The sequence below is a fragment of the Engraulis encrasicolus genome, chromosome 20 (assembly GCF_034702125.1).
Source record: "Engraulis encrasicolus isolate BLACKSEA-1 chromosome 20, IST_EnEncr_1.0, whole genome shotgun sequence".
In the NCBI taxonomy this organism is placed as follows: Eukaryota; Metazoa; Chordata; class Actinopteri; order Clupeiformes; family Engraulidae; genus Engraulis; species Engraulis encrasicolus.
This window is the reverse complement of record NC_085876.1, coordinates 252,006-266,944: the sequence shown is the minus strand read 5'-3', so window position 1 is coordinate 266,944 and position 14,939 is coordinate 252,006. Positions and strand designations below refer to the sequence as shown.

General features: G+C 42.1%; 1 protein-coding gene across 3 annotated transcripts in view; it reads left to right on the top strand.

Moving 5' to 3' along the window:
* Positions 1 to 14,939, top strand: part of LOC134436101 (GA-binding protein subunit beta-2-like) — a 54,239-nt gene that overhangs the window by 13,041 nt on the left and 26,259 nt on the right. For all 3 annotated transcript variants that reach the window (XM_063185132.1, XM_063185134.1, XM_063185133.1), the window contains exons 3-5: positions 1,057 to 1,224; positions 3,764 to 3,958; positions 4,066 to 4,201. In XM_063185132.1, coding sequence (XP_063041202.1) covers positions 1,057 to 1,224; positions 3,764 to 3,958; positions 4,066 to 4,201 — 499 coding nt within the window. The remainder of the gene's footprint in view (positions 1 to 1,056; positions 1,225 to 3,763; positions 3,959 to 4,065; positions 4,202 to 14,939) is intronic.

Below are 14,939 nucleotides of genomic sequence, written 5' to 3'. Positions count from 1 at the left end.
TGGCTTGGGCTCACATTAGCAGAGATACAGAGTTATTCAATGTTTATTTTGCATAGCTTGGCACGAGCGCAAATGGATCCCGGGCAGTATCTTTAAACTTACCCCACAAAAATCACGTCATGAAACCAAACTTCTACAGTAGTACAAATATGGTCTTTACTAACAAAACAAAGCATTTAGAAGTTTGTAAATAGTCCATGAGTTTATTACTATCTACACAAGCCGAAAAGCTTCTCTGCTGCTAGAGCTGCGTCAATGTTACTTCCATCATCTAAGACTAGCCCGTAAAAGTCTTCAACGAAGCTCAAAATATGCACAATGAAAAGTGAAATCAGCATCAGTATTGATAGGGAAAAATCTTTTCTAATTGATGGTAGGTAACATTTGAAATATCTTTTAAGTGTTGCCTTGAAAATAGATTGGACACTGGTCTATAATTTTGCAGCTTTTGTGGGTCTAAATATGGCTTTTTAAGTAATGGCTTGATAACTGCTGACTTCTAATCTAATACATGCAGTGGTCTTATGTTAGCAATCTTATCCCTGATCTGACTTATGTAAAAATAAAAAATAAAATCATCTGCAGAAAAAGTGCTGTCAAGGGGAGGAGAATTGGGTGATCATACTAAACGTATTAAACAAAACTCGTGGGTTATCCTTATTGGAATTAAACAAATCCGAAAAGTATGTTTATCTTGTTGTTAAAAGAACACACTTATAGTCCTTATAGTCCTAAATGATTGAGTTTTACTGCTCTCCTGTAATTTCAGCTGTTCTCTGGGTATGGCAGTGCAGATTTTACCTCCAAGCTAGCAGTTAATATTGAATCCTATGAGACCAGCTAGCCGCCAGCTGGTCTCATAGGATTTAATGTTAATTGCTAGCATGGAGGTAAAAATTGTTCTGCCATACTCGGAGAACAATTGAAATGTACAACAAACTTATTTCCAAAAATGGCACAGTATCACTTTAAACTTATGGGTCTGGGAGGGGCAGTGTACACACTGATTAACATTTACCTTGAACATCATGCCGCTGTGTCTCTGTGTCTCTGTAGCTTGGCACCTCTCCACTTCACCTGGCCGCGCAGCATGGACACTACTCCACGGCAGAAGTGCTTCTCCGCGCAGGCGTCAGTCGGGACGCCCGTACCAAAGTGGACCGCACTCCTTTGCACATGGCTGCCGCTGAAGGACACTCTGTTATTGTTGAGCTGCTTGTCAGGGTACGCTACTCAATTACTTTTTAATATTTTTTGGTCTTGAACACTATCATGATTTATGATATCATGATACATTTTTCATTACTTATGTTCGATGCGATTTTTAAAATGTATCTTTTTAGGAAATGAATGTATTAGCTTTTTCATATTTTCCAACATTGTAATATAAAATATTAAATAAAATAAAATAATGAATAAAACCTATGATGATTTATAGGTAGAATAGGTTACAAGATGCTACTAATAAAATTAAATACACTGTTAGTGTTGAGATGCTTGTCAGGGTACGCAATTACTTCTTCAATAGTTTTGACTTTTACACTTGCATTATTCAGAATGGATGGTTAGGTAGAGACAGGAGAGAGAGTGGGAAGAGAGGGGAAGGATCTGACAATTGCATTGGGTCAGAATAAAACCCACTAAGTGTAATGGTTTGGTGTAGGGGTGTCACGGGGTGGGGGGTGGTGGGGGTCAAGATGTAACAAATGGCAAATTTCATAAGTTTACTCGAAGTAGATTTTTCTGTAGATGATTGGGGTATATCCTCTAAATAACCCTATGTGCATGTCTCTATATTAACATATTGAGGGCCACTCTGTTTTCAGACTTCTGGAGTAGAGTACCAGCAATGTCTAGACCAGTGGTTCAGCCATTAAGACTTAGAGAGAGGAATTTGTTTTAATCAATTTAATGTTAACATAGTTTGCCGTAGGAGCCAGTAGAGCCTGCCGTAGCCGTGCAGCAGGAACTGGACCTTTAACCCCCACTGGACCAACGTGGTGGTGGTGGGTATGGAGGAGGAGGTTTTGAACCAACCACACCTAGGCCAGCAAGAAAGGAGAGTTAGACACATCACTATGAAGGAAATGGCGGCCACTGATTGGCCATGAAAACGCACACGTGACTGAGTTTTCCTGGCAGAACTAACGCAGGCTAAATTTCTCAACCTCTTTTGAACCTTATTCTAAGCCTCCCAATGCCCCCTTTAGTATTAAAAAATAAAATAGACTAATGTCCCCCAATGATGACAAAAGTCCACCCCCTCTCAGCTGTATCCTTCTCAACGCCCTCGCTGGATACTTGTTTGTCTTGTGTAGATTGCTTGCTTCAAATTATTTCATACGTTTTCAATGATGTCAAGATCTCAATTGGTGTTGATTTGTATTGTTAATTTGATTTGTATTGGTATTTTGATCAATGCAATTAAATATTGTTCTTGCTGGAAACTAGAGACTTGACACAGCTTTGTGACTGAGTCTTGTTTGAAAAAAATCTGCTGATTGTTGTAAAAATGGCAGAGGCCCTGTACAGTACGTAATCCCAGTTTTGACTGTGAGACACATCTGTGTGCTTTTACCTTAAAGGGACACTGTGCAGGAAATGGTCAAAAAAGGTACTGCAACTATGCTGCTCATTGAAACTGGGCTGCCTATTGCCAAATTTGATCTTTACATGAACAAGTAATAAACAAATATTTTCTAGTATGGTCCAAGTACAGTCATTTTTGCAGCTAAAAATGGCTATTTTTGGAAATTCAAAATGGCGGACCATGGAGAAGATCCCCCTTTTCATGTATGAAAAGTGCAATTTTTCCAGTCATAATGAATATTTTAGAATTCGATGCTGGTGGTACGTATTCATGAAAAAGGTAACATTAGTGAATGGGCAGCATGAATTCTGGAAATAAACAACTGAAAATCTCACACAGTGTCCCTTTAAAGACCGGCTGCTGCATCTATTTGTATGTGTGTGATTACCAGTTAGCCTGGGAGTGATTCTCATGCGATTTTGGCCTATATCATGATTTTTGACTTATGTTCAATACTCCCCACGATTTATAAAATGTATCTTTTTAAATAAATGAATTTCCTTTTTCATATGTGCTAACATTGTAAATCATCATAGGTTTTATTCATAACACTATTTTATAGGTAGAATAGGTTACAAGATGCTACTAGTATTTTTTAAAAGATGAAAAATAATAATGATGATGATTTTGGACTATCATACCATGTCTTGTGTGGTTGTTTTCTTGACTGAAGTATAACAAAACTTTGAAAGGGTGTATGACGGTACTTCCTCCCTGCATCACGATACAGCAGTGGTCTCCAATCATTTTTTCCCCAAGGGCCAAATTACGTAGTGCAAATGAGGCTGAGGGCCAAACAAATCGCCTGACCGTATGGCCACAGATAGCACACATACCTTTGTTATATGCGTCTTTAAATGTCCATGTGGGCAGTATGTGTATTAGGGGTGTGTTCAAAATATCGGTGTCGGGATACATCGTCGTGGGCCTCATCGCGATACACGCATCGATACGGAGGCATCAGTATCGATATTTAATTTGCAATAAATAATACGTTTATCAAGGTGCTGAAGTTACTCTACTCTCCACTCTACATGCCAAATGTTTGCCGGAGACCACTGCGATAGAGTAGTGTAGCGTAACGTAGCGTGGAGTGCGTAACGCGATTTCTCTGTTCCATACAATATCGTTACAGCCCTATTGTTCATACCACTGTATTTTCTGTGTCCATAGAGTGGGGCAGACATTAACGCCAAAGACATGCTGAAGATGACAGCACTGCATTGGGCCGCACAGCACGGCCATCACACTGTGGCAGAGATGCTGCTGAAGCACGGAGCCGATGCGCATGCCCTCAGCAAGTTTGACAAAACGCCATTTGACGTCGCCGTTGACATCCAAAATGCTCAGTTGATACTGCTTTTACAGGTACTTAAGAATGACTTGGCGCCATGTTACAATGTTCGGAATGTACTTGAAAGCATTGTCTGATACATTGGGTTTTTTATGTAAATTATGCATGTATTCTATTTCAGGAGGCGATGCAGACTCAGGTGAACATCAGTGCTGAGGCCGGTATCCCTGGCGGTGGCTCCGCTGGGCCTCAGTTCATCATCCAGGGCATCCCAGGGCTGCAAGGAGGCGTCATGAACCTGGCGGGCCTCATCAAGGGTAACGTGGGGAGGGACTGTTGCTGGATCTCAAATGGCGCCCTTGTGCACTTCGGGCACTATGTTTCAGTGCGTAAATAATGCGCCATACGTACTGAAACATGAACACTAAAGTGCGCAAGTGCACCATTTGAGATTCAGCATGTGTGTGTGTCTCAGAGGGTGCACTTGTGTCTGGTGCACTGACAGTTAGTGCATAGTGCTCACAGCTGGCTGGCCTCATCAAGGGTAAAGGCACGAATAGATCAAGCACAATATGACGTGATATTCCAGCGACGGAAGTAATTGATTTTGTATTGAGTCATGTGACAAAAGCGATACGGGCAACTAGATGCGATTCGCACGACTTGAGCGACAGTTTTTAGTTGTACTTGAGCAAATATTATGCAAATGAGCCACAGCCACAACAGCCAATGGAAATGTTGGAATACTTGCATTCTATGGATATAATCTGGTGCTTCTATCGCTCTTGCTGCACAGTCCGGCGATTCTCTGTCTCTTGATCTTGTCGCAGACGGTGTATTCGCCCGGTAACGCGGGTAGGGACTTTGTGTGTCTCAGAGGGTGCACTTGTGTCAGTGCATAGTGCTCACAGTGCACTGGGGTCTTTAGTGCATACAGTAGTGTCGTGGAAAAGTTTGAGCACTATGCACTGTGCCCTCACTGGAAGTGACGGGTGAGCATAGCATTAGCTCACCAAAATATCAGTTGGCTACTGTTTACATTGCACAATGTCTCGTGCTTGTGTTTACATTTCCTTCATCCCAAATGGCAGCTGTTTCGCATATATTACCTGGCTTGGCATGAAAAGGTTGGTGTCTCACCAACATTACATACAGAATTAGGAGACTGTTGACCAAACTTTTCAACTGAACTGAACTCCACGTTTCTTCCATTTCATTTTCAACATGGCGACCGTTTAGTGCAAGGGTCCCCAAACTTTTTTCTCTGGGGGCCACATTATCGTTCCAGACTGTGATCAGGGGCCGGGATCAATCATGTGGGCTGTGTACTAGGCCCCTGCCTGTTATAGCCAAGTAATAGTTTATCATTTCAAGTGATTTGCAAAAGAAGTGAGTACTTCACATGTTTTTCAATTTGAAATACCACAGGTAACTTATTCCTTTAAATTTCTAATAACCATGTAACAATAGCAAGGAAAGGTTAGAAAAATATGGTGATTGGCAGTTTCTGAGTGATACAATAGAAATGGTAGGCTTGTTACAATGAGATGAGAAACTATCAAGAAAAGAAACTTCTGGTGATTCACAGTAGGTTAGTGAAAATTAAACTGTAGGAAGTCCTGTTGATAAAAAAATTTAATAAATAAAAAGTATATTTTATCCTTATTTTTTCATGTGAGGATAGCTTCTTTGGGCCAGTTCAAATGGTGAGGTGCAGATGTGGAGGGCCGGTCAAAGGGGCATGGTGGGTCGCATCCCGCCCCCGGGCCTTAGTTTAGGGACCCCTGGTTTAGTGTGTGCAGTGTTCATCGTTCAAGCACTGCGTTTTTTACACCTTTGTTAAGGCATCTTCCAGGCGCTTTCAGTGCACCGAATTAACAGATTTTTCAGCGTGAGCACCCTACGCACTGAAACATAGTGGCCGAAGAGCTCAAGTGCACCATCTGAGACACAGGGAGAGTGTGTGATGGAACAGTGAAAATGGCTGGGAATGCACATATTAGTTTGTCCGTGATTAGTCATTGCATTGACAACAAAAGTGTTCTGTCAAATTTCCACTGAACCTTTATACTGTGTTGCATTTTTACACTTCTGTCAGGTCCATTGATGTCAAGAAACATGATACATGAAAATCTGAAAGCAATTTCCTTATTGAATTAGTTCTGAGTTCAGTTTAGGGCTTGTGCCAAAAAAACATAGTCGAAATTCGTTTCTAAATTAAAAACTAGAGATGCACAGGATCCAAGATCCGGTTCCGGATCCGTCAGGATAATAGGGTTTTTCACAGGATCCGAATCCGGCAGGATCTTAAGCAGTGGATCCGGTATCCGGCAGTTACCTAAAAATCAGGATCTGGTGCAATATTGTTATTTGAAATTATATTATGATAATTATATTATGATTATTAGGCTCATATATTTTATTGTATTATGTTATGTTATATTATACATAGTATGCATTAGGAAAAGAAAGCAGACATGTTTTCTATGGCATCTCCACGTCACCTTTGGGGGGGGGGGCATTGGTTGGTTTCACCACAGTGGGTTTACATGCAGTGTTGAATCTCACCCTCCAACCCGTGCCTGCAGTTCACCTAGGGAGCGCTGTCGAGACAGCAGAGCTCATAAGGCTGGCACTAATAACTGACAATTGTGCTCGCTGTCGGCTGAAACTTGACAATATTACTGTAAGTTCTGAGAAACCAATGTGGATTTCAATGAAATGTACAATAACCTGGGAGTTATGTCCTTCTGATTTCCTACAGCTTTGGGATTTATGAGTCAGGCTCCGCTAGCATCTTGCTAACAAAATTGCTTTACGGCCGTCGTGATCACAGCAATGCAGCCGGCCGACCAATCCAAACGCAGTGTGTGAAGCCACTCGTGACGTCATATTGACAATAAAGACGTATTTTACAAAGATCCAGCGAGTTTAAACATTCAAACTAAGTGCTGTTTGAAAGGATAATCTATCCTGCCTTTTGGAAAAATAAAATGAAACGATGATACCAATTCTCTCCCAAAGCAATGGCAGCATCGTGGTTGAGCTCCATGGGACCCCATTAATTCTAACATCCTCTGCGCTCCTTGGCTCTTCGCTGTCTGGATGGCGCCACTTAGTGGACAGTACCACCCGGAAAAAAGTCGCGAGATTCCTCTCTCGTACTACCCATAAACACTCTCTGGTTTCACCCAGGAGTGAACTCAAAGCAGATGTAGTAGCCCCACGCCCCTGTCGTGCTCAAAAGCGACTCCCTGCCAGAAAACGAGTGACCCCCCCCCCCTTTGCAATCCTGACTTAAGGGGGGCAGTCACCTTTTGGCAACTGCTTAGTTACAAGGCGTTGCCAGAATGCGACTGCCCGTTGTAAGTCAGGATTGCAAAGGGCAAAATTCACCAAAATATCTGGAGTGACAGTGGAGGGTGCCAGGTGTATGTACAGTGACTTTGATGCAGCTGACCCTCTGTTGTCCAGAGTTACAGGGGGGCAATCGGTGACAGCCCAACTGTCGCCTGGCCTAAGATATGACAGACGACGCTGGGTTCCAAACGTGAGCAGACTCAGGTGCCGTTTCCATGTAGCTGGATATTTTTATATGTGGATATTTTTTTCTCCTGGTTGTATTGGTTTTGCATTGGTTTTGGCCTTCCGTTTCCACGCAGCAGATATTTAAAATCCAGGTATAAAAAGCAGGAGAAAAAAATATCCTGTTTAGGGGGCTGAAACGCATTCGTTACAATGGAGGATTTATTTTTATCCAATGTTGCGTTTACACCTAACAGGAGAAAAAAATACCCTGCTAAAAAATGTTCTGCTACGTGGAAACAGCACCTCAGTCAGGACTTGTCTACATAAAGGGCTGTGTCAGCCAGCATGATCAACCACAAGCATTTTATTTTAATAAGCTCCAAATTAAAGAAATGCTATACTTTGGGCAGTGTGTTTTTGTCTATGGATAGTAATGTCAGCAAAGTTTGATTCTGAACTGTAAACAAACCTATTTCCTGTGTTTGTAAGGAGAGCTAATAAGCTAACAGGCTCCATTGACAATGAATGGAGCTATGACAACAACACTAAACGCTAAGATGGATTCACCTGAAATTGAACAGATGGTGTTCCTCTTCATGCATGGTCATATATTACCATGCCCAGTTCAGCTTAACAGTTTAAAATTACAGCTCACAGTTTGAAATGACTATGTTTGTGATTTCGCTAGTTAGCAGGCTAAGCTAACCTAGGGAGCTTAACCCCTACAGTAAAATGCTGCTTGCCAGTGTCATTTGCCAGTCTTGAAAGATCGTTTCCTCATAATTCAAACTATAACAACTTACACCATTGGACTTGGCATAATAACAGATTCAAGTACACATTTCCAAAAGACCCACAAGAACTCTAGAAAGTTGCAATGACGATTTAATAGATAAAATCTGTGCGCGCCATGCATTTGAATAGGACAGTCCTTAGAACTACTCATCAGTCTCTAGCACCCTCTAGCGATTAGTGTTAGCTGGTTTAGTGTTTGAAGTTGACTTTGCGGTGAGGCTAAACTAAAGTCGAGTGGAATTCGGTGCGAAAAATAGGTAGGTTGGTGGGGGAGTTAGCCTAGCCTGGTCCTGACCATCCCATAATACTACCATTTCATTTCGTATTTATGGTCTGGCATTTGTTTGCTCTGAAGCGATTGTAGGAAGCAGGAAGTTTGCACTCAGTTATGGTTTGAAATTATTGGACACCTCTCACCCAATCGCTGGCAGTTACTCAACAACAACATGGCGCAGACCAATGGCTCTGGCGCAGATGTGTACGTCATTGTCACGAGCGTCCTCCCCCTTTCGCCCCCACGTGGGGGGCGTATTCGATTATTGGCTGTTTTCTGGGAGGGGCGTTGCGATCAAAATTCTACTGCTACAGGCACTCCACAGAGAAGCACGGCCATACTACAGTAGTGGAGCCAATTCTTTGGCAGAAGTACGTAGGATGGCTCGCGAGGCTAGAGTTAGCCTATGTGTTTGTGTAGTTGTAAGAGTGAAAACAAAAGTAACACAAATTGCTTTAGTCGTTAGGATAAGTTAGACGAAAAACTAGAGTAAAACCTGGAGAAGTTAATTTTTTTTAGTTGTTCCTTGATGGGGACAGCTTGGATCCGGAGCCAGCTTGGATATTGGATTGAACCGAGAAATCGTGATACTCAGTCACGATACTGTATCCTGATGTAAGGAGGCAGTATGGTGATACGCCCTTTCCAAGTTTTGTTATCCTTCATTCCAGAAAACAGCCATATAATATGATGTGATCGTGCTTCCAAGCTTCAAATGAGATACATTTCAGAAATCGTGGGGTATATCGAACCGTTGGTCCAAAATTGTGATACGAATCGAATCGTAAGTTGAGTGTATCGTTATAATGAAAAGACAACATGACAAAGAGTAGACGAGGCCAAGTTATACTGTACATAACAAGTATCTGGTGTGGTGGTGGCTTGCAAAGAAGGAAGCAGCTAGAGTTGGGAAGAACTGGAATGCTTTAGAAAAGGTGCCTTGTTTGAATATGACCATCAGAAGTGAGGAAAGTTAATTAGCTAATGTCTAGGCCAGGGGTGGGGAACCTGTGTATTATAATATAATACCGTTAATTTGAATGTTATGCAGCTTCACATGAAGTATGACATATTTTGTAAAAGGAATGTTAGGAATTACATTTGCAATACAATGAAGTTATAACTTGTTCAGGGGACCTAGAGAACGTGGGGTCTGTTTAAAACATGGCTGGGGCCTCAATATAGGCCTTAAGTGAAAGGGGAAATCCTGGTTTGTGTTCATAGTATGACCCTTGGAGGAATTGGAAGTGGCCCCTGGTATGAAAAAGGTTCCCTACCCCTAAGAAGCTGCTAATATTTGACTACCTGACTGCCATGGCAGCTAACACCATGGCCTGGTCAACAACCCAATGCTTGATTTTGCATAGTTTGAACCATTATGTACATTACACTGTTGCCGTACTCCATATTTACAGCTCAAGGCCCCTGCACATTACATGTGGTAATACGAATCCGGTTTGACCGTTAACCATTCATTGTCTATGGAGAACCGCATTCCGTATGCGGTTGGGGTCCGGACAGTCCGGTGCGGAAGAAAGTCTGCATCCCAGAGCCTCTGCATACGTTCAAATATTTCAACTCGTCCGGAAGATAAAGAGAGCTGTTGCTATGGTGATGATAAACACTTTAGGATTTCCCGCGGATCTTCTAAAGAATGAATAGACAAGCTGTTTTAAGCAGTTAAAAACGGCGACAATGTTCAAAATTTATCATTATATAATCCACACTAGATAGGTGGAGAAAACAACAAGAAAACAAGCAGTTATGATTTGATACGAAATTACGAAAACCAAATTCATCACCAAACACAGTGGGCCTGGGCAAAAAATCGATGTGATTTTAAAATCGAGTTTGAAAGTCAAATCGATTTGTTTTTTTTAATCATCTGTCAGTTTATGTATCCAAGCGCACAGCGCATTGCATTACGTTCGCCACTTGGCGAGGACGTATGTCTACCTAGTGCATTCTCTGTGTCTCCTCCCCCATTACATGCACAAACAAACGTGGTGAGTGAAATGGTTTGACAGAAATATAGTGAAACGGGTGAGGAATACGGGCTCCTGTTCAAAAAAAGGTGACACTGCCTCCTATCGTTTTGCCAATGATGAATACCAAACAACCTACCACTTTGTAAATTGTGAATGACAGTGTTGTCATAACGTAAGCTGTACGTCTAGCAGCCGGACTACAGGCATGTTTGAATATTTGAAACGAAAACATCTCGCGGAGAAAATGCTAAACAAACTACTCTACCCCTAGCCAGTGGCGTAACGACACAGCAATAGGCCCGTAAGCAACATTATCTGTGTGGGCCCCATATAAAGTACAACACGTGATAAAGGTCACATAAAGGAACATAAAATTATGCACTTCTCTTAGTAGTATTGATCACACATCACACACAGAAAAATGGTGACAGCGCACCTTGAACGGAAATTTGATGACAGCGCATCACCACATAAACAAAAACATGCTGACGGCACACCATGCATGTCCATGAAAACACATTTGGTATACCGCTACACATCCACGAAAACACGTAGGCCTAGGTGACGGCAGACGTAGGCAGTAATCATAAAAACCCGAAAAAATCAGACGAGCCAAACCTCAGTGTATTTGAGTGCATTTAAAACGTTCACTTTACACCTGCAAAGTGACCACACAGACGCGCGACAGACCAATCCAGGAACCCACTAAAACTATAGTCCTCCTATGTTGCCAAAATGAAACTCAAGAGACTAATTGTTAGTCTTTCAGATAGATATGCAGTCATTGCTAGGCACAGTACTAATCATTCAAATACATTGACACTAGCTGCAAGCTTGTGTCTGAAATGTAGGCTATGTGAAACATTCACGCAAATGCATAACTACAACCGATCTCTTTTCAAGCACCACCCCTTCCTTCAACGAATGTGCAGTAGCCTACTCCTCTGTCGTTTTGGCATATCTGCATTGAAATGCCATATATGGAGATTTTCCAAAGTCTTCATGAAGACATGTAAAAGCAGAACATGACGAGCACAGGTACAGATTTAAAGCGCACGAAATTTGAAAAAAGAATGTTACAACATCCGAGTCCGTCTACATAGCGCAATAACATTTAGCCAAACACACTTCAAAACGGGCTTGTGACAACTTCAGGCTTGTGACAACAATCGCACCAGGCAAAATAAACCCAACTCATTATGCCACGGCCGGCAAAATTAATAACCAAATGTCCTTACCTTACCATAAAACGCTGTCTTGATCTCAGGGCTTCTCGCAATTATTCCAATTGACTTAAATCCACAGTTCAACACACGCACCGCGGCTAGCAAGCTGGATATGTGGCGTGCTAACATTGTTTTGCTTGTCCTTTCCCCTTTTCACGTCTGCATCAAGGCTGTCGGGGAAATGTCCCATATCAGTTGGGTGCTCCCTCGTCGGTGTTGAGCCGGCCAGGTTGTCATCTTCTGTAAACGAGCTGTCACTGTCAGAGTCAGACCCCCTGCTTCTAGCACAACAAGGGGGCTAGATACTTTCACAGCCCCCTCTGTCCATAGTTCTCTTCTTGGTCGCAATCTTCACTGTAGCTAGCAGGAACAACGTCCACCTTTCCCTCTGCGGCTCTTTGAAAGGAGTTTATTTTCGGAAGTTTTTTCAGTTCTTCCAGCAGCTCCTCTTTCCATTTTCTTTTTTGAAATCCACTCCTGTGCTTCTTTTTGTTATCCATCGTCGCCAACACATTGTTAAAGTTTAGATAATATGATCAGATTTCTTCTATGTCGTGATGTGACGTCTTGCACGTTGCACCAAAGTTCTTCCTGTATGCACGCACGTTACGTAGGCTACGTAACATGTTCAATCAGTTCATCATAACCCATAACCCATAATTCCAAGCCATAGTGTAAAACAATAAAATGCTGAAATACATCGTTCTTTTCAGATCTTTATTGTGGTTTGAAACATATTATATGACTGCATTTTTAAAGAACCGTCTAATGAACTAAACACAGTTATTAGCACAGTATTAATAGTAGCATGGCTTTGCCATTGGTGTCGTGTTTTAACGGCACACCATCATGTTGGACGGTGGCATCTGTTGTGATATAAATACGGTCCGGTCAATGCCTGTTAATTGGAAGAGTTAACGGGGAATTTTCTGCGTGTGCAGAGACATTCTAGTCCCAAGTACCAATGGGGGCCCACTAGGCGTCCGCAAAGGGGCCCCTGAGAACTCGTGGGCCCGTAAGCAACTGCAGTCCCTGCTTACCGATAGTTACGCCACTGCCCCTACCACAAGAGTGGAGCAAGGTGGAAAGCAGTCACGGATAATTAGCCTAGAACTACCTACTACGATATGCTTCCAATTCATTCGGCAGAGAAGATAGGTTTTCAACATGTGCTTAAAGTTTTGGATGCGCTGCTTCCTCGTCTGTATAATCCTAACCATCATGTGAGTTGAAAGGAATCTCTCTCCCTCCCTCTCTCGCTCACACACACACACACACCCAAGCACCCGGAGCAATCGGTCTCTCTCGCGCTCTCTCTCTCCCTCTCTCTAAAAAGCCCTACTCGGACGGGACTAGTTAGGAGACTTGTGGTAAAGTAATAATAACCGCGTCTGAACGCGACATGTCAGTAAAGATAGCGTCGATATCGGTAAACTTCGCCGAGAGTTTTACCGCCTGTTAAGCAGTCCGGAGAAATTACCGTGCGAATGCGCTGATGTCTGATTAAATGCATGAAACGCGATATCTAATCTACTCTGGCTTGCAAACGTTACAGTCTTGAAGTAAGCATTGTTTTAGGGTGTTGCTCCAAAATGTTTTCTCTGTGTTAATGCAGCAGTGTTCAGATGCATCGACATGTATTTAGACGCATTACTATGGGCTCTGATGGGAAACCAGCAGGCAATTGCTAAATTTGTTCACCTGGGACAAGAGCCTCCATACATCTGCACTATAATGCATCATTAATATATTGTGGGGATGGATGGCATGTCACAAATCTCAACAGTGCCTGAGGGTTTACCCCTCACATTTTTTTTTCTTTCTCTGAGATGTTTCAATGTAATCCCAATTGGTCATTTCTATTAGCAATGTTCTGAGATAAAATTACATTAGGCTATTTTGGCCTGGAGTTCCCAAACTTTACTATGAGCCCTCCACATACAGGTAGATTCCAGCCAAGCCCCCCCTGACATGGGACGTGCCACACTATTTTTTTCTGTGCACCCAGTTTCACACCTTGATAAAGTTTGTGTATTCCTAAGACCATTCAGGTACTACAGAAAGCACAATACATAAATATTGTAAAGAACAAAATGATTCCACTGGGATTTAAGCCTAATTTTGGTTTATTTTGGCTATTATAAAACTATATTTTCCCTGCCAATCTGCCACGGCCCCCCTGGCATCCTCTCACGGGCCCCCAGGCGTCCCCAGGCCCCACTTTGAAAACCCCTGCTATAGGCTACCCCATGTCCATATAAACTGGTCCAGTCCGAGTAGACTTCAATCACACACACCAGAGGCACCGCCACACAAACAGAGCCTACTTCTCTCTCTCTCTGTCTGTCTCTCTGTCTCTCTCTCTCTCTCTCTCACACACACACACAAACACACAACCACGTAGGGGCCTAGAGAGCTCAAGTTTTTTTTTCTTCTTCTTTTTTTTTGGGGGGGGGGGTATTGAATCGAATCGTGAATCGTGAATCGAGTTTGTTAATGAAAAAAATCTAGATTTTTTTTTTCAGGGTGAATCGCCCAGCCCTAAAACACAGCAATACTTTTCACACATGATCAGAGGTGGAAATAGTACTGAAGTTGTGTACTTAAGTAAAAGTAGAAGTACCCTGCGAAAAAATTACTCAAGTAAAAGTAAAAGTTGTACACCGAAAATGTACTGAAGTAAAAGTCCTAAGTACTTTCAAATGTACTTCTTGAGTACAAAAGTACAAGTAGGCCTACTCGCGCAATGGCTGTCTTTCTCCATATCTGCCTACTTGATCCAATAGGAAAAAGTTTCTGCAATGGTTTTCGGTTCTAATTGAACATGACTATGGAGTCCTGTTTATGTTTTTTTAAAGTATCTTTTCTGTCTGGGTGTCTGGGTGTTAGGAAGTGGGGCTTGGTCCCGCCTCCCTGCCCGCAGCTGAGGCTACTCAAATATCCACGAAAGATAACAGGAAAACCTAGGATAAATGTAACTAGTAACAAGGTCTTCTTCTAGAAATGTAAGGAGTAGAAAGTACAAGTAATTGTCAAAAAAATTAAAAGTCTGCATTTTTATTTTTACTCAAGTAAGTACAAATTCCAGAAAAAACTACTTAAGCACAGTAACGAAGTAAAAATACTTAGTTACGTTCCACCTCTGCACATGATCTTTATCAGTAACACACTACAAAATAGTGAAACGAAGCGTTTCTAGTGTTCAAAGAAAGAAGTTTGGTGGCATTTTCTGCTCCGTCCGCCA